A 27,506-nucleotide genomic window follows, 5' to 3' on the forward strand; every position below is an offset into this window, starting at 1 on the left:
TATTTCTCTTTAATTTCAATCTATACTCCCTTTCCCCAAGTACTACAGCATCTCTGGGCTCCAGACATTCACCCCCTCCCCCCTTTTTTTCCTTTTAACTTTGCTAGAGGGCACATGTGCTTTCTGGAGAAAGAGAGAAAGAAAGAGAAAACATCCCCCAGAGGAGGGATGGCCATGCCACAATCCTTTCTCAATTTCTCCTCTCAGGATTTGTGGGCATGCACACATGCATGCCCAGTATGTTTTTCAAGTCACCAGGTCCAGGACTCGAACCACACAGTTAGCCATGTGGGATCCAGTCACCCCAACCACCACACCACCAACTAGGCTCTAGACGTTCATTTCTATGTACGCTAGTATTGTCAGTGAGAGGATCAGACTATGATTCTCATGGAGAATTCAATGCAGAGTAAGCATCCAATAAATGTTGACATAATTAGTGTCATACTGGCACATATTGGCAATGGGACGCCTTAGAATTATGTCTTTATTATCTTGTTCCCTGTCCTCTATAAGCCAAGAAGAGTACTGAAGCTCTGACGTGGACATTTGAGTCCTAGGGAGCTTAACCGCCAGTTTCATCTTTCTGTAAGGTGCTTCCTCTGTATTATAACTGAGACAAGACTAGAGTGAGCAGGCGTATTTTCAGTGTGCTGGGTTAAGGGAAGATGGTATTAATATTCTGATTGTCTTTAGGGAGAAATATTTGGGGATACAAATGGAAATTCTTCTTTTGGACATTGTTTTGCAGTAACAGAAATAATGAAATTGTAGCAGTTTTTTAAGACACTAGTGGTCAGCTTAAATAAAAGCATGTGTTGCCTATTTAATTTGTACTGCAAGCATATGATGGGACTTTTTTGGCATTATTAATAGCCTTGTGATGATTTTTTTTTCTCCTTCTTTGCTTCCTTTCTTTATATTCCCAAGGTGTGCCTAATTCCAAAATCAGCACATGGGACCAATCCAGCAAGTGCCCACATGGCAGGCATGAAGATTCAGCCTGTGGAGGTGGATAAATACGGGAATATTGATGCAGTTCACCTCAAGGCCATGGTACTCGTCTGCCCCTAACAGATGGGAGAGGTCTGCTTGGGAAGAGGCGGTGGGGGTCTGGAGAGGATTATGCACACGTTATCTTTTGCATTTTGATGAAAGAACTACAGTTTCTTCTCTGAATAAGTCTGGGGGGAAATGGAATAGAATTAGAAAACCTAACAATCACTATAAGAAAAATAAACAAACAGAAGTTGTATTTTTGGTCCACAATAAAGCTGACCGTAGTCTACTCTTCTCTTTACCAATGGGGAGAAAGTCTGTTAAACTGAAATCCCTGTCTTCTAATTAGTGCCTGTGTAAGAAACGGAATGGATTATTCATGGCAGTACTAAGGATACTTGCGGGACATGCCTGCCTCTTTATGCCCAAACTTCCCTCTCCTTTTCATTCCCCCATTGATAATCAAACTAGCAGTCACACGTATACTCTTTGTGGTGGGAATTCAAACCCAAGTGTAGATTTTGCAAGCGTCTGTGACTGTCCCAGCCATAACACGCTTATTCCAGGCAGCATTCTACCCTGTTTCTATCCTCCAACACCAGCCCCCACTCCCAACCTCCCAACCTCCAAGAAGAGGTTGCTTAGCAACCGTATCTGCTTTCTACCAGTGGACGGGAGGCTGCAGCTGAAGAGGGAAGGAAATCAGTGGAATAGCAATGTGATTTAGTCAGGGTTATTAGGCATGGAGGATGAGAACTTCGTGTAACTGCCTTCGCAGGGAAGCTGAAAATGCACAACACCACTCATCTCTTCCATCCACTCCACCCTTCCATTGCCCCACAGTTTTTTTTCTGACAACAGTTGTAATTAATATGTGTCTCTAATACAGAATGTGATCCCCCCACCACCCCAGGCCCTGTTTCCACACACGCAAACTCTGACTGTCTGGCCAGAAAAAAAAAAAGAAAAGGAAAGAAACAAGATAAAGTCAGGAACATACCTTTTATGTACACTTGCCTTCTGTATAAAAACAAAACAAACAAAAAATGAGAGAGATCTTTATCAAAGCAGAACACTCCCAGAGGGAATTCTAATTTCAACAGAATAGGAGGGAGAAAGGGGAGGAGTGGGTATGGCAAGATGAGTGAGAGAGATTAATTGTGAAAACAGATGTGTCTAGAACCAAAAAGGTCTGAAATAATTTTTTTTTTTTGGAGAGGTTTTTGCTTATAGTGCGTGTGCACTTGCCAGAAAGACAGAGAGACAGAGAGACAGAAAGCAAGAAATCACCCCTCAGGAAGATGGCCACACTGCAGCCCTTTCTCCTCATTCTCCTCTCAGGATCTTGGGCACACATGCACACATGCCCAATGTGAGTTTAAGCCACCGGGTCCAGGACTTGATCCGTGGTCAACCACATGGGAGTCCAGTGACGTCGCCATTACACCAACTGCTGGTCCCCTGAAATAATTTTGAGATGACCAAAACCAAAGAGATACCACCATCTTAGAGAGTTGGGACTCACAATATCCAAAAATTTCCTTAACAGTCTTCTTGGTCTTAGCTATAGAGTCCTAGTCTGCAGAGATCGTGTATGTCTTTGAAATGATTTATGAAGAGAGTAATACTGTGAATTTTTTTTTTTAATTTTTGCTATAGGGCGTATGAACTGTCCATTGTGGGGATGAGAAAACACCCTCCAGGAGTGGGACAGTTATGGTGCAATCCCTTCTCCATCTCCTCTTAGACTTTTGGCATGCACACACCTGGAACAGCATTTTTTTAGCTGCTGGGCCTGGGACTAAGCTGCGCAGTAGGACTAGCTGCCTTAACTGTACCATGGGCTGTCCCTGACTGTGACTTTTTTTTTTTTTAAGTTTTGCCATAGGGCATGTTTGCTTGCTAGAAAGGGACAGAGAGAGAGAGATAGAAGATGAGAAATCACCTCCCAGGGAATATGGCCACACCACAATTTCTTCTCCACGATCCTCTTGGTATTTTGGATATACATGCACATGCATCCAGTGTTTTTTTTTTTTTTGTTTTTGGTTTTTTAGAGATTTTTTTCCTTTTAGAGAGGGAGAAAAACAGAGACAATGAGAGGGAAAGTGAGAAATCACCCTCCCAGGGGGAATGGCTATGCTCTTCCATTCTTCTCCTGGATTCTTGGGCACACATGCACACGTGCTCAGTGTGAGTTTCAAGCTACCAGGTCTGGGACTCAAACCGTGAACTGCCAGTCCCTGGTGTGTTTTTCAAGCTTCTGGATAGTGCGTGTGCACTTGCCAGAAAGACAGAGAGACAGAGAGACAGAAAGCAAGAAATCACCCCTCAGGAAGATGGCCACACTGCAGCCCTTTCTCCTCATTCTCCTCTCAGGATCTTGGGCACACATGCACACATGCCCAATGTGAGTTTAAGCCACCGGGTCCAGGACTTGATCCGTGGTCAACCACATGGGAGTCCAGTGACGTCGCCATTACACCAACTGCTGGTCCCCTGAAATAATTTTGAGATGACCAAAACCAAAGAGATACCACCATCTTAGAGAGTTGGGACTCACAATATCCAAAAATTTCCTTAACAGTCTTCTTGGTCTTAGCTATAGAGTCCTAGTCTGCAGAGATCGTGTATGTCTTTGAAATGATTTATGAAGAGAGTAATACTGTGAATTTTTTTTTTTAATTTTTGCTATAGGGCGTATGAACTGTCCATTGTGGGGATGAGAAAACACCCTCCAGGAGTGGGACAGTTATGGTGCAGTCCCTTCTCCATCTCCTCTTAGACTTTTGGCATGCACACACCTGGAACAGCATTTTTTTAGCTGCTGGGCCTGGGACTAAGCTGCGCAGTAGGACTAGCTGCCTTAACTGTACCATGGGCTGTCCCTGACTGTGACTTTTTTTTTTTTTAAGTTTTGCCATAGGGCATGTTTGCTTGCTAGAAAGGGACAGAGAGAGAGAGATAGAAGATGAGAAATCACCTCCCAGGGAATATGGCCACACCACAATTTCTTCTCCACGATCCTCTTGGTATTTTGGATATACATGCACATGCATCCAGTGTTTTTTTTTTGTTTGTTTTTGGTTTTTTAGAGATTTTTTTCCTTTTAGAGAGGGAGAAAAACAGAGACAATGAGAGGGAAAGTGAGAAATCACCCTCCCAGGGGGAATGGCTATGCTCTTCCATTCTTCTCCTGGATTCTTGGGCACACATGCACACGTGCTCAGTGTGAGTTTCAAGCTACCAGGTCTGGGACTCAAACCGTGAACTGCCAGTCCCTGGTGTGTTTTTCAAGCTTCTGGGTCTGGGACTTGAACTTCATGGTAGGTCATGTGGGATCCAGCTGCCTCAACCACCATGCCACAGGCTGGCCTTGACTGTAACTTTCTGATTGCTGTCATCATACTTTGAGACAGTTCTAGGAATGCAAAAACTTAAGACTTCATTTTTCTTATTCCTTGAACATAAAGTAGGCATTTGGCCCAAAAAGATACACTTCCTTCCTTTGTTTTTCTCTGCTTTCTTCTCTCCTACAGGTGGATAAACACAAGGAGAACCTGGCAGCAATTATGATTACGTACCCATCCACCAATGGAGTGTTTGAAGAGAACATCAGTGATGTGTGTGACTTGATCCATCAGCATGGAGGACAAGTCTACCTAGATGGGGCAAATATGAATGCCCAGGTGGGGACCTTGATTCGGGCTCCCTTAGTTCCCTTAAGAAAATGGATAAGTTAAAAATATATATATTTTCTGCTGACTTCTTGAAAGTCATCCTAAAACAACACCGTATTGAAAACTGAGGCTGATGTTATTGCCAGCTTCTGACTAAGTGCTCCAGGTTCAAAAGATTATAGATCCCAGAGGAAGTGATGGGAGATGCTGAGGAGGAGGTAAACAAACAAACAAACAAAACACTTGCAAGGAGGCAGGGAGCTGAATATCCATAGGTTTTAAGGGGTAGGGTGACAGCATTTTCTGGGGATGCTACTAGCCAAGAAAGTCATCCAACTTAGACCCATGTTCTGGACACTGGTGGGTGCTGATCTCCCATGGACAAGCCACTTTACCTGACTTCAGCTTCATCAGTTGTACAACAGGAGTCCAAAGAGCTGAGCAGACTCCTCAGGGGTGGAGTGTCCATGTAATGGGAAACTGAAGACAGGCTCTTGGGAACTGAAAGAGAAGAGTGTCATGATCTCATAGACTTCTCAACTTCATGGGTTTTTTCCTTTTTTCCTTCTATTATTGATCTATATATTCATTTTAATATTTCAAACTCTTTCTTCTTTTCTCAGCTCTACCTAATTTCTTTTATAAGTGTAGTCCAGGAATTTTCTATTCCTTCAATAGCATAAACAAATTCTGTATCCTTGGCTAAGTCAACATCTTCGTTATTGCCAAAGTGGCAAGGAAGCCAGTTGAGTGAGGCGACTGGTATCTGGATCATCAGGAAAACTGTAGCCTTGTTCCCTCTCCCCGGTTCTGCTTCCTCTCCAGTGGCCTACAAACCCTTCCCATTAATGTGACTGAAGGGACTATCAGTATGCCCAAAGTACTACTTCTTAGGTAAAAGTTGCCTACGTTAATGGTGCTGTCCTTTCTTGTGTTAGGGGCACTTCCTCTCCCCCTTCTTAAGGTGGATAAGTAGGAATAGTTCATGTATTCTAGTCTGTGTGTTACTTTATTTTTTTCATGAGAGAGTACATGTGTGCATATGTGAAAGTGAGAGAGAGAGAAAAGCACCCTCCATAGGGTCTAGTCACTCTCTGATCCCTTTCTTCCAGTTTACCAGCCCATTAGATCTTGGGCATTTACACATGTGCCTAGACTGTTTCAGGCTGCCTGGGCTGGGGATTCAAACCATGGTTGCCATGTAGGATCCGGTTTTTCTTTTTCTCTCTTCCTTTCTTTTATTATTTATTTATTTATTTTTCGGTTAGGTTTTTGCTATAGGGCATGTGCGCTTGCCAGAAAGACAGAGAGAGACAGAGAGGCAGAAAGTGAGAAATCTCCCCCCATAGGGGATGGCCACACCATAATCCCTTCTCCTCCATTCTCCGCTCAGGATATTGGGCACACATGCACACATGCCCGGCGTGAGTCCAAGCCACCAGATCTGGGACTCGAACCATGGTCAACTACATGGAGGAATCCAGCAATATAGCCATTATGCCAACTGCTGGTCCTCCAGTTTTTCTTGAGCAGCACAATATGTGACATGAAGCCAGCTCCCAATTAAAAAACTTAAAATTTTTAAAATCTAAATTGGACTAAATGGTCATTTGCTCTTTCCATAGACACTACAAACCACTCTGCCCTCAGGATGCAAGGTTTCCACTGCAGAACTGGGCCAGTGTGAACATTTCTGTAAACACCATGGACATGGCTCTGCATGCCTTTCTTCTAAGGAAAGACGGTGGCACCAAATAGCCCTGGCCTTTGCTCCAGACACCCTTCAAAGCTCTTGACATTGACTTTTGACTCTTTCCTTCTGTGGTAGGTGGGAATCTGTCGTCCTGGAGACTTTGGGTCTGATGTTTCGCATCTAAATCTTCACAAGACTTTCTGCATTCCCCACGGAGGAGGAGGCCCTGGCATGGGGCCCATCGGAGTGTGAGTTCTGGGCTGCTAGCTTCAGGATAACTTTGGAGACAGAAAGAAGGAATGGCCCCAACTCACTGTTCTTGTCCAGGATACCTTCTACATGTAGTGCACTTGTAGGGGCTGGGTGAGGAACAGTGGGAAAAGGGCTTTTAGTGTACATCCGAAAAAAGCATAGATTTTATTAACCACAGTGTTTGATGGGTCTTGCTGAATTCCCAGCTGTGCATAGACAAAGTAGTTTTATTAACAGAGTAATAAGTAGGGAGCTGTACTTGGCAATTATGAATCCAAACTGGAACATCAGGGCCAAGAATCATCTTTTAGACTAACTTTGATTTTCAAGGAGTTTTTTTTCCTTCCTCTCTCTTAACTCATCTAATGGAAAGTTATATTGAACGTAAATCAGATGTGAAGTAAAGAAGACAAACATTACAAGAAATAATTGAATGAAGTGAGGATAAGGAATACTTCTTAGCAGTTGATACTGTTTTACACTGAAATTGAATCACCTGGTGAAAGTGAGAGCAGCTGTTTCTAGAATTGCTTCCAAAAGTGGGTCAAGGGGCCCAGCTCTCAGACTGACCAGGAGCTTGGCTCCTTTCTTGTTTTCTGCTTTTCTTTTCTTGTTTTAAAATTTTTTGTCAAAGTGGTAGCCAGAGAGAGAGAGGGGGAGAGAGAGAAAGTACCCCCGATGGGGTGTGGTCACACTTCAATCCTTTCTCCTCCGTTTGTCCATCCTGTTCGGGATTGGGGTACATCCACACACTCAGTATGTTTCTCAAGCAGCTGGAGCTGGGAATAGAACTGCACAGTTGGCCATGTGGGAACGGGCTCCCTTAACCACAAGGCTCTGGTTTTCTTTTTGATTTTTATTTATAGTAAATAGGTGAGCCCCAGTGCCTCAGTGTGGGGCAGCCCCTGGACATCATCTCTTCTGCACTGTTCTAGATCCTGTAAAACCTTGGGAAAGTGTGTGGGGCTGAGGGAGAAGGGCTGGGATAGCCCATGGGGAGCAGCTTGCTTCACATAGCATCCCATGGCTGCTAGCCTCTGCCAAACTCACCAGCACAGCTCTTGGGTAAGCTCTTGGGCTGCTGATGGCTGTCCGACTCTTCCTCCAGGAAGGAAGGACATCTTCCTGAGCATCTGCCTCTTAGCAAGTATAAAGTCCTTCCACTGTCCGAGTCCCTGTAAGAACAGAGCTTTCAGAGAGGGCCCAGAACTTGTCTGGACTGGATCTTTTTCTTATATTCTGAATTTGTACTTAAAAACAATACAGGAAAAAGCATCTTGCTCCCTTTCTGCCAAATCATCCCATGATTTCAATGAAGCCAAATGAGGATGCCTGCCCTGTGGGTACCATCAGCGCTGCCCCATGGGGTTCCAGCTCCATCCTGCCCATTTCATGGGCATATATCAAGGTGAGACCTGACACATGGGTAGGTGGGCAAGGGATGTGATGTTTACATGTGTGTGGTGTGAGGGTTGAGACTGTACTCTTCCCTTTTGGCTTAAAAAGAGAACAATCCACAGTCTGAGATGTGGTTTAACGAGTGTTACTGGTGACTTGGGTAGAAGAAGCCTTCCTAAAGAGATTAGCTAAAATTCATTTCATCTCTTCTTCATTACATGATTTCCTTTGGGTTCTTACAGTGGGTTTGACATCAGAGAAGCAGACATGCCAGATATATTTTTCCAGACTCAGTTAAGTTCTATGAGTCATATGGGTGTTCTGGCCACGTCATGTGGTTTCCTGTAGGATTTATACAGCCCCTTGCAAGTGAGAAGTTGCACACATATTATTACACTTGGTTAACATCCTAGGACAAAGTTTAGGAATACATCTCGTTTCACTCCATTTTTCACCAAGGCCAAGAGAATACGATGAAAAGTAGTGGAGATTTGTTCAAGTGATGGTTTCTTTTCTTTTCTTTCTTTCTTTCTTTCTTTCTTTTTTTTTTTTTGAGAGGTTTTCGCTATAGGGTGCGTGCACTCGCCAGACAGAGAGACAGAAAGTGAGAAATCACCCCCAGAGGGGATGGTCACTTCCCGCAATCCCTTCTCCTCCATTCTCCTCCCGGGATCTTGGGTACGCACGCACACGCGCCCGGCATGAGTTTTAAGCCACTGGGTCCGGGACGTGAACCGCGGTCAACTATGTGGGAGTCCAGCGACATAGCCATTACGCTAACTGCTGGTTCCCAAGTGATGGTTTCTGAAAGCTCTTTGCACTTTAGGGAGCTATGTTCTGGGGTGGGGGTGGGGAGGTTGGGGTAGACTTTGTCAGAGAATATGCTCCCTTTAATGTCGTGCTCCAAACCCTCTAGGGCTGGAATTTATTTTATGCAGCTCTTGTTCAGACTGGCCTACCTACCCTTCTGACTGACAAGACCGTGGAAAGGAACACTTGTTCAGCTGCTAATTAGAGTGGTCCTTCCAAACCAGTGCCCCTCATTAAAGGATGACTCCTGTAAAACAAAACCCCAAGACTCGATATGCAAATCCTGCTGATGACTCTCTGGGGCCAGCTGTTATTTTTGAATGGTGTGGTTTTTATGATTCTTTGTGAAAAGTTTCTTAGGAACTGGACCAATTCTGTACCACAGGGACTTAAATTTGCTTTACTTTTTAAAGAATTTTCCAGAGGGTGCATGCACTCACTGGAGAAAAGAGAGAGAGAGAGAGAGAGTGAGTGAGTGAGTCAGAAAGCAACCCCCAGGAGAGGATGGTCACATTGTATCCCTTCTCCTCCATTTTTCTCTTCTTTGGGAATTTTGGGAACTTATGCCTATGCCAGGCATGTTTTTTTTAGCCACCATATCAAGAACTCAAACAGTTTAGTGTAAGCTTTGTGGGATCCAGCTGCCTTAACTCCCAGGCCACCAGCTGGCCTTAAAACCTGCCTTTAAGAATGATAATTCAAGTAATAATAATAATAATAATAATAATACTCAAGCTGTTTTGCAAATGGGAAAAAAAAAAACTCAGAATAAAGGACTATTTTTTTAAAAAAATATATCCAATTCTGTTTCCCTTTTGATCCTTGGGTTCTATAAATTTGGGTTATTTGTGTGGACATATTTGGGTTGGAGATAATTTCTGACATACAGAAAATAAATGCCCCAAACTGGCTTGGCCATATGCCTGGAACCCTCAGTTTAAAGAATAAATAAAGAGGGTTTGAGCTACCCCTCTGACCTTGAGCTTCTCTTATTCCTGGCTGATACTTATCCCCCTGGAGCATAGCACTAGCTTCTCCTCTCCCTGCTACAGTCCATCTGGGACACTCCTACAGGGCAGCTAGGCTCACCCCAAGGGCTCTCCGACCTCTCTGGGCTTCCTATTGCCTTTACTGCTGGTTCTCACGAGCTCACACATAATTTTTAGGGGAGTATCCCCAAAATGCCTATGCTTAGACCCCCCATTCCAGCAGAAATCATATTTGGCTTATGTAGGATTGGGCTTAAGCTGTCAGCATTTTTAAAAAGATACTCAGTGACTCTGATCCATAGACTGAGAGCCAGTGGCTGGCTGAACCAAAGTCTGAGTCCTTCCTAGTGAAGGTTGGCAGGTTAGACAATGTAGTCACATCCACCTTGCCCTACAGTGACCCCCCAGGTGACAGTCATGTGTCATGTGTCTTCCTTCTCCAGACCCATTGTTTTTGCCACTATTCTCACTTGGAGTGTGTTCCCTCTTCTCTTTGCCTCTCCAGTTTTTTTTTTTTTTGCCAGAGGACATTTGCACTCACCAGAGAGAGAAAGAGAGAGAGAGAGAAAGAAGAGAGAAAAATCACTCCCAAATGGGTTATGAATATTACGTAATCCTTTTTGCTTCCATTTCTCCATTTGTCAGCATTTTGGGCAGGCAGCCACACAGATACCTGGCATATTTTTATTTATTTCTTTCACTTTTTTAAAGGTTTTTGCCATAGGGCGCTTGCACTCACTGGAGACAGAGGAAAAGTGAGAAATCAACTGTCCCATCCCCCTCACTGGAGTGGGAGATGGCCATGTGCAGTCTTTTCACCTCCATTCTCCTCTCAGCATTTTTGGTGTGCACATACACACCCAGTGTGATTTTTTTTTTTTTAAGCTGCCGGGTCTGGGGCTTGAACTATAGTCATGCAGTGCCTTAACTACCATGCCACCTGCTGGCCCCGTGTTTTAATTTTAATTTTCTTCCTTTCTTTTCTTTTCGTATTTTTTTTTCTTCTTTGGCTGTAGGGCATGTGTACTTACCAGAGAGAGAGAAAAAGTGAGAAATCACTCCCCTAGGGCCATGCTGTAATCCCTTCTCCTCTAATATCCTCTCAGTATTTTGGGTGCACATGAACAGGTGCTCAGTGTAATTTTTTTTTTTTTTGAGAGATTTTCACTGTAGGGCGCGTGCGCTCGCCAGACAGATAGAGAGAGACATGGAGACAGAAAGCGAGAAATCACCCCCCGGGGGGGATGGTCACACCGCAATCCCTTCTCCTCCATTCTCCTCTCGGGATCTTGGGCACGCACGCACACGTGCCCGGCGTGAGTTTTAAGCCACCGGGTCCGGGACACGAACCGCGGTCAACTACGTGGGAGTCCAGCGACATAGCCATTACGCCAACTGCTGGTTCCCGTCAGTGTAATTTTTCAAGGCATAGAGTATGGTGCTTGAACTGTAGTCAACCATGTGGGATCCAACGCCTTAACTTTGATGCCACCTACTAGCTCAGTACCTAGCCATGGTTTTCACACCTCCACAACCAGGATTCAAACCACGGTTGGTCATATGGGACCTGGCTCTCTGTGCACAGTGCTTCACAGTGCTTATGAGGCCACCCCAAATTCTATCTGTGTTTAAGTTTCCAGTCAAGTTCTAACTCTTACTCTAGGAACCTTGCTTTGACCAGCCTGGGAATATGTGTTATCTCCTTTGGGATTTGTTATTGCTGTTGTTTTATTTGGTGCTTTCTTGCTTGTTTTACGTTCATTATCTGTTTAATATATATCAAACTTCTATTGTACATAAGTGCTCTCGGGATAAAGTAGTCAATAAGAATTGGTACATCTTGATTTTAAGGGTTTTTTTTTTTCTGTTTTTGATGTTTACACCTTAAGACCACAGGGACTAATGAACCACCAGAAGAGTAAGGTTGAAACTGGAGTGGTTTAAACATAAATATTCTTGACTATGGACAATGGGGAGACAAACTATACAAAACTGATTTAGTGTGGTTTTTGGCAAAAATCTCATGGGAACCTTGGCGATTATCAAGACATCTCCAGCTCAGAGTAAACAGACATACAAGCAAACAGAAAACACCCACAACAGATGTAACTTGAGAACAATTCTTTCTCATCTTCATGTTATTTAATTTCATCATTAAAAAAATTTTTGTTACAGAGTATGTGCCCTCACTGGAGAGAGACAGAGAGAGAGAGAGAGAAAGTGAGAAATCACTCTCAATGGGGGATGGCCACCCCACACTCCCTCCTTCTCCATTCTCCTCTCGGGATTTGGGGAATGCATGGACACGTGCCTGGCATGTTTTTCAAGCCACCAAGTCTGGGACTTCAACCATGCAGTCAACCACGTGGGATCCAGCTGCCTTGACCACCATGCTACCTGCTGGCCTCCTTTTTCCTCTTTACATAACACACCAGTCAGCAGTCTACTTTGCCCTGTTATGGGCTTTGTTACTATAATAACAAATGTCAGGTTACTGTTCAAAGGAGAAAGCCAGAAATCATTTCAGGCTTAGAACTGACAGATGCCCTTGTTGGGATTTTCCATTTGTATCTAACCTACAGAGTTCTGGTGGGCTGACTTTCTTTGTGGGTGAGATTTAACTGTGGTGTCACTGGGTTCACCTGTTCAGTAGTTGATGGCTCTCTTTCATTCTGTTGCAGATGATGGGCAGTAAGGGCCTTAAACAGGCCACGGAAATTGCAATATTAAATGCCAATTATATGGCCAAGCGACTAGAAAAACACTACCGAATCCTTTTCAGGGGTGCAAGAGGCAAGTATCAACCGTAGTCTACCATTGCCTTGGTTTTTCTCTTAAGACAAACCAAGTTTGACTTAGATGCCATTTTCTTTTTCTTATTGCCAGAGGGTGTGTGTGTGTGTGTGTGTGTGAAAGAGAGGGAAGGAGAGAGAAAGTGTGAGAGAAAGAGAGAGAGACAAAGTACTTCCCCAATGGGACACAGTCATGCTACAATCCCTTTTCCTCCATTCGTCATTCTGTCAGGACTTTGGGCACCTATGCATAGGCACCTCCTGTATTTCTCAAGCTGCCAGGACCAGGGTTTGAACCATGATTGGCTATGTGGGATCCAGCTGTCTTAATTTCCATACCATCCGATGGTCCAGAAGTAGTTTCCATTTTTTGTAGTTAACAGTTTAGGGGATTGCCATTCGTGAGGCTTTCCTAGTGCTTAGCCTACACAGACCAGGTCAATAAGGAGCCCTCATCACTGAAAGATGTGTGCATTAATACCACTATGATTTCCTCACAAAATGCAATGGGAGTACACCAAAAGAGGGAGGGCACAGTGGGCAGAGTCAGGATAGAATAGTTCAGAGAGCTTTCTCAGAAGAGCCATTTGAGATGACCTGGGAAGAAGAGTAGCAGATGAATCTGAGTGCACAGAGGTACAGGCGCAAACCAGATATAAAGGAGTTGTTTGGTGACTGGAATGCTGAAGCTTGGGACAGGAGGAGAGACAGCAGATGAGATTAAGTTGGACAGTCAGCATGGGACCTTCAAGGTCTTGGAAGACTCTGTAATTTACACTGGAGCCAGACAATAAAGTTTTCTGAGCAGGGGAGCAACAGGATTCATTAAGACATTGTTAAGATCATTAAGACAGTGGCAAGGAATGGGCATGTCCTTCTGAGTAAGATCAATTGTACTTAACTGATTAATTCAGTGTGAAGAGAAATTTTAGGTACAATAGAGGTACAGCATATGGAATGTGGGGAAATACCCTACAAATGATGGGAGAGAATGGGACTTAAAAAACCAGGTAGACATTTAGAGAACTAGCCATGGGCACAGAATCCAAGAGCTAAGTCTTAGAAATGATGAGGCCCAAGGAACGAGTATTGAGAAACCAGCAAACAACGATTGGGAAGGGATACAGGTGTGCCTTGTGAGCGCCAGACACTTGATGCCTGAGGCTGCTATAGAAAATCAACATTTGTCTTTTTTTTTTTTTTTTTTTTTTGGAGAGGTTTTTTGCTATAGGGCATGTGCGCTTGCCAGACAGACAGAGAGACATAGAGACAGAAAGCGAGAAATCACCCCCCAGGGGGGATGGTCACGCTGCAATCCCTTCTCCTCCATTCTCCTCTCGGGATCTTGGGCACACATGCACACGCGTCCGGCGTGAGTTTTAAGCCACCGGGTACGGGACACAACGTGGGGTCGACTACGTGGGAGTCCAGCGACATAGCCATTACGCTAACTGCTGGTTCCAGCATTTGTCTTTTTGGTACAGTGGCCTCTCTGGAAAACCCTTGCTCTTCCTCCCTGCTCTGTCTGGCTCTGCCTTCTTCCTGAAGACCCCTTTCCTGGTAGAGAGAGCCACTCCATCCTGACTCCTTCCCACCACTGAGCAATGGTTCTTCCATTTGGTATCCTCTGACTCTCTCCGTCAGACATCCAACTCCAGGAGGGTGGAAACTGTCTGCTTCATTTCTTGAGCCTCATACTTGGCCTGGCTATCCTCTGTGGCCAACAGACAGACAAATGCATGTGGCATTGTATAACAAGGAGAGACAGGCTGTAAAAAGAGTGGCTGTTTTTTATTTTAGTTTCATTTTTTTTTTCTAGTTTGATTGAGGTACAATTGACCAATCTGATTTTATCACATGAATTAAAATTTTTTTTTCTGTATGTTTTTGTGATAAGGTGCATGTGCTCACCAGAGGGGATAGAGACAGAGAGACACAGAAAGAGTGAAAGTGAGAAATCTTCCCCCCAGTGGGCATGGCCATATCACAATCACTTCTCCATTCTCCTCTCTGGATTTTGGACACACACACACACACACACACATACACACACACACACACACACTGGCATGATTTTCAAGCTGAGACTCAAACCATGATTGGCCATGTGGGAGTCCAGCGCCTTAACCACCACACCAGCTGCTGGCCCCTGGCATATGAACTTACAAAGAACCTTTGTCTTCTAGTAACTTTTGAAAACAGTTGTGTAAAATGGTGGGGCAGATGTCAGATGGAAATGGGCTGAGTGTGTGGAGATTAGGAAAAAGGAGAAACATTCATGGCTTGAGGGTATTTAGTAGAGAAGGATGGTAGGGGCCGCTTCGAGAGGATGCAGTGAGGCTTTCTTTTAAATATGAAAATAACATGATTTTAAGCTGCCAGGTAAAAGGCTGTGAAGGAGAGTGAAGCTACAATAAGAGAGAATAATAGATGAGGAACAAAGTCACCTTGGGTAAGAAAGACTGAAACTAAGATCCAGGCAAACATTTTGAGCGTCCACTTGGGGCCCAGCATGAGAGCAGAGCAGAGACCAGGACGTGTGGACAGCAGGCAGTAACCACTGTGTCTGGACTCTGAGCCCCTCTGGAGCTTTTGGTTTCCTAGGCCCAGAGGGTCTGTCTACATCTGTGATCTCTAATTTAAAGGCAGGTCTTTCCTTACAAATATGTACCCAAAGCTATGGCTCCAGAGTTTGAAAACAGAAAAGAGGTAGAAAACTAGAAGCTCTAGTTAGGAACGCTCCCTAGAACTTCTCCATTCTCCTCTCTGGATTTTGGACACACACACACACACACACACATACACACACACACACACACACTGGCATGATTTTCAAGCTGAGACTCAAACCATGATTGGCCATGTGGGAGTCCAGCGCCTTAACCACCACACCAGCTGCTGGCCCCTGGCATATGAACTTACAAAGAACCTTTGTCTTCTAGTAACTTTTGAAAACAGTTGTGTAAAATGGTGGGGCAGATGTCAGATGGAAATGGGCTGAGTGTGTGGAGATTAGGAAAAAGGAGAAACATTCATGGCTTGAGGGTATTTAGTAGAGAAGGATGGTAGGGGCCGCTTCGAGAGGATGCAGTGAGGCTTTCTTTTAAATATGAAAATAACATGATTTTAAGCTGCCAGGTAAAAGGCTGTGAAGGAGAGTGAAGCTACAATAAGAGAGAATAATAGATGAGGAACAAAGTCACCTTGGGTAAGAAAGACTGAAACTAAGATCCAGGCAAACATTTTGAGCGTCCACTTGGGGCCCAGCATGAGAGCAGAGCAGAGACCAGGACGTGTGGACAGCAGGCAGTAACCACTGTGTCTGGACTCTGAGCCCCTCTGGAGCTTTTGGTTTCCTAGGCCCAGAGGGTCTGTCTACATCTGTGATCTCTAATTTAAAGGCAGGTCTTTCCTTACAAATATGTACCCAAAGCTATGGCTCCAGAGTTTGAAAACAGAAAAGAGGTAGAAAACTAGAAGCTCTAGTTAGGAACGCTCCCTAGAGAGTAGAAAGTTGTGGGAAATATGTCTCTAAGCAACATAATGAAACACTTCTGAAGTGAGTATTAAAGAAGCTATAAGAGCTACTAATTAATTCAAATACAGCTCCTGAACGGTGAAATGTATCCTGTTTATGTACTGGCTTTAAGGAATAGCTTAAATATTTGTTTTGTCTAATTATATAAGCAAAGTCTCTGTGTGTGTGTGTGTATACATGTGCATGCACATAAATATCCCATATATCTCCTCATCATGAACATTTTGTAAAATAAAAAAGCACAAGGGAGGAAAATTAAAAGATCCATGGTTCCATTAATCAGACGTAGCCACTGTTAACAGTTTGCTGTATTCCTTCTCATCTTTCTTTTATATAATTGAGATCATTTTAAAAATTCACTTTAAACCCTGTTTTTGTTGTTGTTGTTGTTGTCGTTGTTGTTTTGTTTTGAGAAAGAGAGGGGGAGAGACAGAGAGGTAGAGATATGCATTTTTGACAGGGTCTCACTGTGTCACAACCCTCCTGCTGCAGCCTCCTGCTTAGTTCAGGCCACAGGCTTACACCACTGCGTCTGTCCTGTTTACACTGGTCTGGGAACAAAACCCAGTCCTGCTTGTGTTACTATGCTTGTCTTTATCCTGCCTTTTTTTGTTTGTTTGTTTTTGTTTTTGTTTTTTAACTTGAGCTTATATTTTGAATGTTCTTCCATACTATTAAATATTCTTTGAAAGTGGTTATGCTAATTTCATTGTGTGGCTATACTGTGATTTAACCAATCCAGCAGTGTTTTTTCCCAGTTGTTTTGCATTTATAACAAAGCTAGTGAGTACTCTTTGCTTAGATTTAAACAAACAAAACGAAACAATTTCTGATTATTTCTTTAGGTTAGAGTCATAGAAGAGAAATGATCATCTCAGAAACTGTGAATTCTTAAATTAAATTCTCGATATGCATGGCCTCAGTTTTCCCGAGGCTTAATTTCATGCTCATAGTGTATGAGCGTGACCATCGTACCTGGGTCTAGTGAGGATCAAGCCCCAGACTGAAAAGCAAAAAGTAATTTTGCCCATTTAACGAGTGAAAAATGACCTTCTTGTTTTAATTTAAAAGGCTGAAGTTTTTTTCTTTTTTTTTTTTTTTTACATTTTAAACTTCTTTGTGTTTACTGTTACTTGACAGCTTTATTGAGATAGAATTCACATACCGTACCATGCAATGTATCCATTTAAAACGCACAATTCAATCATTTTAGTATATTCCCAGAGTTGTGGTGCAGTTCAGTATTTTAAAGCAAGAATGAACATGACTTAAACTGAGTGGGAGTGGGTGGCACACCAAGAAAGGGACAGGTACCTGCACGTGCTTAGCATTTAAATGACTGCTTTAGGCAGGGACTGGCCTGGTCCTGGGAGGTTTGCAGTACAGAAAGATGGATGAGATTGCCATTTGTTTTGACATTTCCCCCCAGAATTAATGAATAGTATTTCTCATCCCATGCAGAAATAGATGGGTGATTACAGACCTTATTTCCTAATTCCAAGGTTTCTGAAATCAAAAACTGTCTCATATTTGGTCTGGTAAACACACTCATTACACAATTTGAGACTTAGTCTTTTAAGGCTTAAAAAAAAAACAAAACAAAAAAAACTGTACCTCCCAAGGGCCTAAAATAAAAATGTTTTTCATAAACACATTGTATCCTAAAATGTTTAATGGCAGTATCAGAAGGCTGTTATTCATCTTAATAGTATTTACCAGCTCTAAGTAAGACTTTGGAATTATGGATGACTATGAGGCAATCGTTTTAATGAACTTCAGATTTGTCTACTACCTATTTCTTTGAGAGATTTGAATAGTGGCTAAACTGTTGAGGCTTATGGCTTCGAGAAGTAAAGAAGTGACAGGCAAGAACTGGGAGGGGAGAACAAGGGCAGTATTTATGCTACCACCAAACAAGGAATTTAAAGTACTTTTAAAATTCACAGGTGTCTATGCTTACAGGAGGCTACGTTTCTTATTTGATCTGAATAGAGATCCTGACAGTGGGAATAGAGGACTGCTAGTACTCCAACCTTTTATTTATGTTGTAATTTCTTATATACCCATCTGTTTGTTACCATAGACAAACCCAACTTTGCCTGAAAATTCCTGTCCCTAAAGTGGTTTCCAGGTGACCTTTGATTTATGGGTAGGCGGGGCCCTCACATCCTTCCCCAGGAAGTGACCCTGTTCAGGCCAGGGGCCCTGCTTACTTGTGCTGATTCTCAAAAGAGCCAGGGGCTTTGCTTCTGTTAGTTCTGGTCCCTATTTGCACAGGCATTGTTTGTCTATGCAAGCTTTGTAGAATTACCCAGAGAGTTCCATTTATTCCTTTTTAAAAACATTTTTTTGAGTTTTTTGTTTGTTTGTTTGTTTTTTTGTTACAGGGTGTGTGCACTCACCAGAAAGACAGAGAAAGACAGAGAGACAGAAAGTGAGAAGTCAACCCCTGGGGGGATGGCCACACAGCAATCCTTTCTCCTCTATTCTCTCGGGATCTTGGGCACGCATGCACATGCGACTGATGTGAGTTTAAGCCACCGGGTCTGGGACTCGAACCACGGTTGACTACGTGGGAGTCCAGCAACATAGCCATTATGCCAACTGCTGGTCCCAGAGTTCCATTTATTCCTAAGCAGTCACTTTGAGCTTGTGTGTTAAGTAAGGTCTAGTTTCTGCTGGGGCCTGAGATTCCTATGTTGTTTTCAGCCTCAGAAGACAATCAAATCATGAGAGGAGGTGGTTTCAAATTAGAGCCAAGTCACTTGTATGTTGCTTTTCCATTATCTGCCCTTCTCGCTCCTTTGAATTGGTGTCTTTAGACTGCTGTGGTCATGGTTTGACCCAGCAGAAACATCTATTTACTGACAAACCAGCACTGATCAGTTTATACAATTGTTCCGACTCACCATATACTACAGATTCTTTTTTTTTTTTTTTTGGAGAGATTTTCACTGTAGGGCGCGTGCGCTCACCAGACAGACAGAGAGAGACATAGAGACAGAAAGCGAGAAATCACCCCCCAGGGGGGATGGTCACGCCACAATCCCTTCTCCTCCATTCTCCTCTCGGGATCTTGGGCACGCATGCACACGTGCCCGGCGTGAGTTTTAAGCCACCGGGTCCGGGACACGAACCGCGGTCGACTACGTGGGAGTCCAGCGACATAGACATTACGCTAACTGCTGGTTCCACCATATACTACAGATTCTTATACCTTTCTCCAAAACGCTGTAAAAACAAACATCTTGGGATCTGGTCTGTGACAGCCACCAAGTTTAAGTTGCATTCATTTCAGGGCTTAAGTGGGGGGAGAGAGAGAGAGAGGCAGAAATTCTACTGAAGTTTCCATTCAAATGCAATAGAGTATGGATTTAGCAAAAAACATCTGAATCTCATTTTGAAAATGGAGCCTTTCCCAAACCACTCAGCTATGGTAGGGGCTCTACAAATGAAGTCTAGGTATTAGCAATGCTGGGTCAGGCTTGGCTTGTTGAGGCCTTTCAGTTTTTACTGATTCCCTTTTCAGAAGACTCTCCTCTTTGCCCACCCGTTAAAAGTGAGTCTTCTCCCACTGACCTGCCATCTTCCCCTCCTCTGCTGTCTGTCCTACAGAGCAGGGAGCTTCCATTAGCCTTTTCTCTCCAGCCATTGTCACAGTGTTCCTGGTGGCAACCAGAGGCTCGGAGAAGAAAGGGCGAAGTCTGACCTTCGGCTCCCAAAGTGGGATGGCATAGCAGGGCACTGAAGAGTCCTGGAAATGCTTGTTGAAAAGGACTTAAGTATTCTCATGGTATTCACCTCCCACTCCTGAATATTCCATTGGTTAGTCCTTGTCTATACTTTGTTTTTATCCCCCGAGTTTATCAACCCATGAATAGAGTGGGCCAGCCAGTGGCATGGTAGTTAAAGCAGCTGAATCCCACATGGCCAAAGGAGTGGTTCAAGTCCTGGGCCTAGTGGCTTTAAAAAAATGCCACGTGCATGTCTGTGCATGCCCAAAATCCTGAGAGGAAAGGGATAAGGGATTGCTGCGTGGTCATCCTCCCTGGGGGGTGCTTTCTCACTTTCTCTCTCCTTCTCTGTCTGGTAACTGCACGTGTCCTGTGGAAAATTAAAAAACAACCAACCAACCAAAAATCTAGACATAAATAGAATTTTTTACTTTTAAATCATATGTCTTACAAAATTTTCAGTCTTAGAAACTTTTAAAAATATGCATTTTTAGTATATGTTTCAAAGACTCAAATGCTCCTACTTTTATTTTCAAACAAAAGCCAATCTTTCACATTTCTTCATTATATACAAAGCAGAGAAATCCACAGGTTACCCTCAGGGGTTATGAGTGACAGGAGCAGTTGGTTCTTCACGGGGTTGAGAAGTTATGTCTGGTCTGCGTGTCTAAAAGATTCATTGTTATTGAGAGTCACGGGAGCAGATTGAAAGAGTACATTACTGTCTCATGAACAGATACTTTTCTCAATGGAAAATCATCATTTGGTAGATCATAGAATTTGAGAAGCCCCTAGGAAGGATGTTCTATTTATCAAAATGCCGACTTACTCACTGGTTTGTTCTTGATGAGGGATGGGTGGTCAGTAACTCATGCTGGAAGAGGGCTGCCTAGGCCCAGGTGGGTAGTCTGTTTGCATTCGAGAGCATGGACTGGCCCTCAGACTTGGGCCTCATTAACTCCTTGCCACTTGTACTATATTGCTTGACAGTTCTTATTTCTAATTCTCCAGCTACAGCCTGAACCCTAAACGTCAGAAGCTTCTTTGAAGAGACATATACAATTCTATATATGTCTTATGAGGATATGTTTAATATATATTAATATATACAGAGAAGAAACAGTTATTTGATGTTGAGGGTAAAGTTGCTAAAAAGTGTCAATGGCTATTCAGCTCTAGAAATATTTTGTAGATAAGGATCAGACTGTTATGACATGTTAACTATTGCAAGTAGATTTTAGGTCCTCAGAGTAGAAATCATCTTATCCCAAGACATCTCCTGTTGAATGTTCCAACAATGCCTCTTACTCTATCAGCCACAGCCAGGCTCACGCATGCAGTAAACTGACATTCAGATATGTTGACCCGATGTGCTGAACCTATTTCTTTGCAATGAGCGTAAGTGAAGGGGCCAGCAGGTGGTGTGGTGGTTAAGGCACTGGACTCCAAGATGGCTAACCACGGATTGAGTCCTAAACGTTGCAGCTTGCTTTCTCTCTCTCTCTCTCTCTCTCTCTTTGGTAAGTGGGTGTGCCCTGTGGCAAACTAAAAAATGACACATAAAATAATTCTTTTTAAAAAAGTAAAGGAAGTCTTTATTGACAACTGTGAACTTACCAAGTGCCCATGGCTTCTGAGTCCTCATTGATACACACAAAAAGATGAATTATTGGGGACCAGCAGATGGTATAGAGGTTATGTCACTGGACTCCCAGATGGCCAACTGTGTTTTGAGTCCCAGTCTTGGTAGCTTGAAAATCATGCTGGGTACATGTGCACGCATGTCCAAAATCCTGAGAGCAGATTGTGGGAGAAGGAATTGGGAATTGTGCTGTGGCCATTTCTGCTGGAGGCTGATTTCTCACTTTCTTTCTGTCTCTCTCTGATAAGTGCACATGCCTTATGGCAAAAGTGAAATATTTATTACTCATTTGTTTGGGTATAACAAGCAGATGCTGACCTTGAGCTGAAACAATGTTTCCAAATAGGTTATGTGGCTCATGAATTTATTTTGGACACAAGACCTTTCAAAAAGTCTGCAAATATTGAGGCTGTGGACGTGGCCAAGAGGCTCCAGGATTATGGTAAGTGGCCTTAAGGTACATGGCTTTTGATATTCATGCAGCTGACCATGGTAGCTGGGGGCCACTCTTCCTCAAAGCACAAATGGAACGTGCAGACACCACTGTAAACCGATCTGTGAGTAAGTGGGGAGCCCCAGGTTCTTAGCAGCCTTCTAAATACTGGAGGAAAAAATCTAGGGGGCCAGATGGTGGTGTGGTGCGTAAGACAGTTGGATCCCACATGACTAACTGTGGTTTAAGTCCCAGACGGTGTCTTGAACAACATACTGGGCATGTATGTGTGTGCCCAAAATACAGAAAGGAAAAATGAATAAAATGAATTGCATCATGACCAATCACCTATGGGGAGTGTTTTCTCATTTTCACTGTCTTGCTGGTGAAAACATATGCCCTATAGCAAAAAAGAAGAAAAAAAAAAGATGAATAAACAGATATGTGAAAATGCAGAAAGCATCATTGCAGAATCTTGGTTTTGGGGTATGTGAGTGTTCACCTACAGTCCTTTAACATTCCTGTAGGTTGAAAATATTTATAACAAAATGTTGTGGCCAGCACTGATGGCATCGCACTAGTGCAGTGCTCTGTGATACTGAAGCCATACGGGAAGATCTTGGGTTGGCATCCCAAGATCGCCCTGTACATTCCAGCCGTGTGCAGGTATGCCTGTGATCCTGGCTAGCTGAGGCTGGGGACAGATCTATGGTGTGAAAAACCTCTGGGAGTACCTGCCTGCCTGCCTGTCACTATCATGAAAAAAAAAGTTAAATAAACCTAAAAAAGCCAAAAACATGCAGATGTGACTCTAAAACACCCTGTGTAATGATGATTCACACTATATTTGGGAACTGCACCATTCTGGGGCAAGACTGGCTGACGGGCAAATCAACCTGGGAGTTTGCCTTCATTTTTTAGAAGTTTCACAGAAAAAAAAGAGTATAACATGGGAAAAGTCTTTTTTTACTTTTGTTCGGGTAACTTTTTTTCTTTTTTTAATTTGGTTATAAGGTGTGTACACTTGCCAGAGAGAGACAGACAGGGAAAGTAAGGAGTCACCCCTTTGGGAGGATGGCCTCATGGCAGTCCCCTCTCCCCTCCTCACCTTGATATTTTGGACACACACACACACACACACACACACCAGCCCTGAGCTTCTCCTTTATGCATTTACTTAATTTTTTAAGAGAAATTTTTTGCTATAGGATACATGTGTTCACTGGAGAGACAAGAAACAGGAACCCTGATCATGACCCAGTATACTGGAAAACATACCAGGCACAAGTGTGTGCATGCCCCAAATCTCACCAGAATGGAAAAATGGAGAAGGGATTCCAATGTGACCACGCCCATTTGGGGGTGCTTTCTCCTTCTCCTTTGGTTCACTTTTTTTGCTTAAAATTTTTGAATGTTTGCCACCAAGTTTATATATTTTTGAATGGTTACATATTTATTGTACAGATACTCTAAAATTTGCTTAACCTGTCCCCTCATTGTTGGATATCAGGTTGCTTCCTAAGTTTTCCTTTTATAGATAACGCTTAGATGAATCCTCAGATATACGTATCTGCAAGGATATCTGATGATTTCCTTAGCATACATTGTAAGAGGGGATGGGGCTTTTTTCCCAAACTGGGGAGGCCAAAGTCAGCAAGGCAAGTTCTCCTGTCTCGGCCCACATGGCAGGAAGATGGGGCCCTGAGTGAGAGCAGCGGTGGATTTAGAAAGAACACACACACAGACACACAAGTAGAGAAAAGCAGAGATTGGTCAGACCAGGCGTCTCTGATGGAGACCACCATGGCACTGAGCTGTTCTAGGTTTATTCTTTCTTTTCTTTTTAATTTTTTTTTAAAGACACATTTTTGCTATAGGGCGTGTGCTCACCAGAGACAGAGACATACCCCGGGGGTGGGGGTATGGCCATGCTACAATCCCGTTTCTTTCATTCTTCTCTTGGGATCTTGGGCACATGTGCACATGTGTCCAGTGTGAGTTTAAGCCACTGGGGTCAGGACTCGAACTGTGGTTGAGTACCTAAGAGTCCAGTGATGTAACCATTACGCCATCTGCCAGACCCTATGTTTATTCTTTTATAAGGCAATGGGGGAGGGAGAAGTGGGAAGTAAAGCCAGGTGTTTTCTATTATCGACCGCAGCCGTGGAGCATGTTGCGTCTTGCAGTTCTAAACAAGCCCCTCCTGGCCTTCTCTAGCTGACACAGAGTTTCCTTTAATTTACACTGCCTTGCAGTGCAAATACAAGAAAAGCAGATTATGTCCTCGTTAGAGCTTTCACTAGCCTTGCAGTGTCAGCACAAAAACTGTATCTCTGCTTGTCTTTAAAGGTCACTATTGTGGGACCAGCAGTTAGCATAATGGCTATGTCACTGGACTCCCATGTAGTCGACCGCAGTTCAAGTCACGGACCCGGTGGCTTAAAACTCACACTGGGCGTGCATGTGTGTGTGTGCCCAAGATCCCGAGAAGAGAATGGAGGAAAAGGGATTGTGGCGTGGCCATCCCCCCTAGGGGGTGATTTCTCGCTTTCTGTCTCTGTCTCTCTGTCTGGTGAGAGCACACGCCCTATGGCAAAAAATTAAAAAATAAAGGTCACTATTGTGTTGCTCAGATCTGGCCGCTCCCTATAGTCCTGTTTCCCTTTGCAGGATTTCACGCCCCTACCATGTCCTGGCCTGTGGCGGGGACCCTCATGGTTGAGCCCACTGAGTCGGAAGACAAGGCAGAACTTGACAGATTTTGTGATGCCATGATCAGCATTCGACAGGAAATTGCCGACATCGAGGAGGGCCGCATTGACCCTAGGGTCAATCCACTCAAGGTGTGTAGGTGCTGGTACCTATTGAAAGGTCCCTTAGAGTACAAAGTGGTGTCTGGACAGTTGGCAGGTCACCCATGAACTCTCCTCTGAAAGTGATATTCTTGCCTAGAATAAGAAAATTCTTCTGAGGTGACTATTTAGAAACTTAAATAGTCTTGAGCTAAATAACAGCAGTTACTCTATCAAATATCAATATAATGCGATTGTAGGAGCCACACACTCCACAGGAATTGATTGTCTAAGGAAGGAGCAATGGCTTAAGGACCCTGTCTAGTTAGAGACTTCTTGCCATTCTAGGTCTCGCCAGTGGGATTATAGCATAAATACAACTTTCAGATTTACCTCACAGAGTCTGTATAAATAGACTCTGAAGCAGAACTACAGGATTAAATTTGGCCTGGGTGTTTTGTCATGTTTATGGCCCATGTATGAGAAAACTCCGTTAGTCATTACCCCACCTCTTCCAAAACATGTTAATTTTATATCTGGTAAGAGTCCCAAGTTTCTTGTTAGGTCCAGACGTTAGCCGAGGAATCTTGAATTGAGAATACCATGACGGCCGTAGCTATCTTTATGTCTACAAGCCAGAGAACAAGTCTGAGGTACTGGCAGAAGCTGAGGCTAGTTCCCAAGCTCCCTGGCTGACGGGAATGCAAGGGCCGGTGGCTAACGAAAAACAGGTGCCTTTGCTAAATGTGTTTCACAGGCTAATGTAATTTTTCCCCCTTTTCTTTCTGGATATTGCTGATTCTTTCAGGATTTAGGCTATTTTTTAAAACAGCAATAGATATCTCAGTGAACATAGCATTGAGTTATAAAAACAAATGGAGAATACTCATAGGATGAAATAGGTATAAAATGTCCAAGTTATGCTATATGCTACTTATTAGTATGTGCAATGATAGTAAAACATGATGAGAATAGAAACACCAAATTCAGGATAGTGAGGGCAAACTATGAAATGCATAGAAGAAATACAAGGAGGTATTCTAAAAGTTCATAGAAAGTTACATATCTTGAAAACAAAAATATGTATGGATTTCAATTTGGGGGCAGGGGGCCCCAAATAAAACTCATACTTCAATTCCATTATTCCATACTTTTTGAAGTTCCCTGTATAATGGAACATTACACACCTTCAACTGTGTGATCTTTTATTATTTTAAAAGACAATACATGCTTTGGGTGGTAGATGTGCTTATTATTAGCATAACTTTCTGATATTCGAACATTTCACAATAAAAAAGTTTCCTAACCCCCAAATTGAAACAAGGTGTCAGCCTTCTCGCCTGGGCTTCCATCAGAGTTCGGTGGTTGAGGCGCCATATGTGAAGGCAGGCATTGCTCTGAGCTCTCTTCCGTCATGTCTCTGTCTCAGATGTCTCCACACTCCCTGACCTGTGTCACATCCTCCCACTGGGATCGGCCATATTCCAGAGAAGTGGCAGCTTTCCCACTCGTAAGTTCTCCTCTGAGGTTGAATGTGCCAACTGGGATGGTGCTCTGTGCGCAGGCCATCACCAACCGACGGTTCCCCCTCGGTCTCCTCAGCAGAGAAACCGCTAGTGGGACACCTTGTGAAATGTGGGTTGATGGGGAATTCCCAGCAAAGGAACTGGCTTTCAGAGATCTAGGGGCATTTAGGGTACCAACCACAGGTTCAGGAACTCACAGGGAGTACAGCAGAGGAAAACTGAAAAGGAGCCCTGTTAAGTGGATTTAGGGAGATGGCCTCAATGCAATTTTCTTTCCTTTTCGATTCTCCTCTGAGAAGGAGATCTGTGGTCTGTTGAGTGGGATAGGGACAAGGCTCAAAAGTCAGACTTTTTTGGCAGTTACACAGGGCTGGCTTTTGGCTTTTCAGAGTACTTGTTGGGCTGCTGGCATTTTAGGCTGTGGGACTGTCATGGAAACCCCCCTTCCCCTAAGAGAAACCTCTCAGAACACCCCACATTTCCATCTTTTGTCCTTTGCAGCCCTTTGTGAAACCAGAGAACAAATTCTGGCCAACCATCGCTCGGATTGATGACATATACGGAGATCAGCACCTGGTGTGTACCTGCCCACCCATGGAAGTTTATGAGTCCCCATTTTCTGAACAGAAGAGGGCCTCTTCTTAGTCCTTACTCCCTGAGCTCAAGGAACTGATCTGACGCCTCTCTCTGGAGCATTTAATAAGCAAGAAGTATTTCACCCCCCACCCCAGGCTCAAGTAGGGTTTTATATACTGTGTATATTTTTGTACTCTCTGTCAAAGTAAATGTAAATACAATGGGCACAGTGCGGGAGAGCTGACGGTCGGAGGACCGATTTACTTGGTACTCTGCTTCCACATGTTCCAGCTGGTGTTCAAGTTGCCTTGATTGAGAGGCATTCTGGGTTTTTTTGCATAGAAAATTCCAAGTGTGCTAGGAACGCTAACTTTCAGGGTGGCAGGTTTGCAGACTTTATAGACAGTATACCAGAGACTCAACAGAAATATTTGTTCCAAATAAGTCCGTGTGGACTGTGCCATCTGTGGGAAATCCCAGGGCAAATGTTTACATTTTGTATACACTGACAAACTCCTTCCTCTAATTTGCCTAATCAGTAATAGCATTTCTGAGTTTTGCCTTCTTTTTGTGGGTGTGTGACTTTTTGTTTTTTATCTGCATTTATTCGTATTCTAATAAAAGCATTTAAATGTGAACAATATCCTGGTCT

The 27,506-nt window shown here is 43.5% G+C and overlaps 1 protein-coding gene across 1 annotated transcript in view; it reads left to right on the forward strand.

The window, feature by feature from the left end:
• GLDC (glycine decarboxylase) overlaps positions 1-27,302 on the forward strand; it is a 103,687-nt gene extending 76,385 nt beyond the window's left edge. The window contains exons 17-25 of the mRNA XM_006144467.3: positions 931-1,056; positions 4,539-4,688; positions 6,508-6,620; positions 7,891-8,032; positions 12,503-12,614; positions 21,874-21,969; positions 24,631-24,803; positions 26,182-26,262; positions 26,780-27,302. Coding sequence (XP_006144529.1) covers positions 931-1,056; positions 4,539-4,688; positions 6,508-6,620; positions 7,891-8,032; positions 12,503-12,614; positions 21,874-21,969; positions 24,631-24,803; positions 26,182-26,262; positions 26,780-26,923 — 1,137 coding nt within the window. The 3' untranslated portion in view covers positions 26,924-27,302. The remainder of the gene's footprint in view (positions 1-930; positions 1,057-4,538; positions 4,689-6,507; positions 6,621-7,890; positions 8,033-12,502; positions 12,615-21,873; positions 21,970-24,630; positions 24,804-26,181; positions 26,263-26,779) is intronic.
• Positions 27,303-27,506: the final 204 nt, after the last annotated feature.

Source organism: Tupaia chinensis, unplaced genomic scaffold, assembly GCF_000334495.1.
Source record: "Tupaia chinensis unplaced genomic scaffold, TupChi_1.0 Scaffold000121_1, whole genome shotgun sequence".
NCBI classification, from domain to species: domain Eukaryota; kingdom Metazoa; phylum Chordata; class Mammalia; order Scandentia; family Tupaiidae; genus Tupaia; species Tupaia belangeri.